The 217-nt window shown below is 44.2% G+C and overlaps 1 protein-coding gene across 1 annotated transcript in view; it reads right to left on the reverse strand.

Moving 5' to 3' along the window:
* Positions 1-49: 49 nt before the first annotated feature.
* CSUI_010056 (uncharacterized protein) overlaps positions 50-217 on the reverse strand; it is a gene marked incomplete at its 3' end in the record, with an annotated part of 4,798 nt that continues 4,630 nt past the window's right edge. Inside the window, exon 1 of the mRNA XM_068070163.1 lies at positions 50-217. This exon is cut by the window's right edge and continues 4,630 nt beyond it. Within this exon, the coding sequence (XP_067917861.1) occupies positions 50-217 (168 nt within the window).

Below are 217 nucleotides of genomic sequence, written 5' to 3' on the forward strand. Positions count from 1 at the left end.
TGAAGAGAATAGAAGGAGACAGGGAAAAAGGAGAGTCGAGGTTGCTTACCTCCAGGTGGGCGGACTTATTGAATTTGCTAGAATGAAGAATCCGAAAACATCGATTACGTGTATATACACCTCGATCTATAATGCATGCTCTTCTTCTTGTTGGTGGTGTCTTTCTCTTGTCCTTGGCCCCGTCAGCAGAGCATTCGGATGAAGAAGAAGAAGAAGA

The sequence above is a fragment of the Cystoisospora suis genome, assembly GCF_002600585.1.
Source record: "Cystoisospora suis strain Wien I chromosome Unknown contig_6604, whole genome shotgun sequence".
In the NCBI taxonomy this organism is placed as follows: domain Eukaryota; phylum Apicomplexa; class Conoidasida; order Eucoccidiorida; family Sarcocystidae; genus Cystoisospora; species Cystoisospora suis.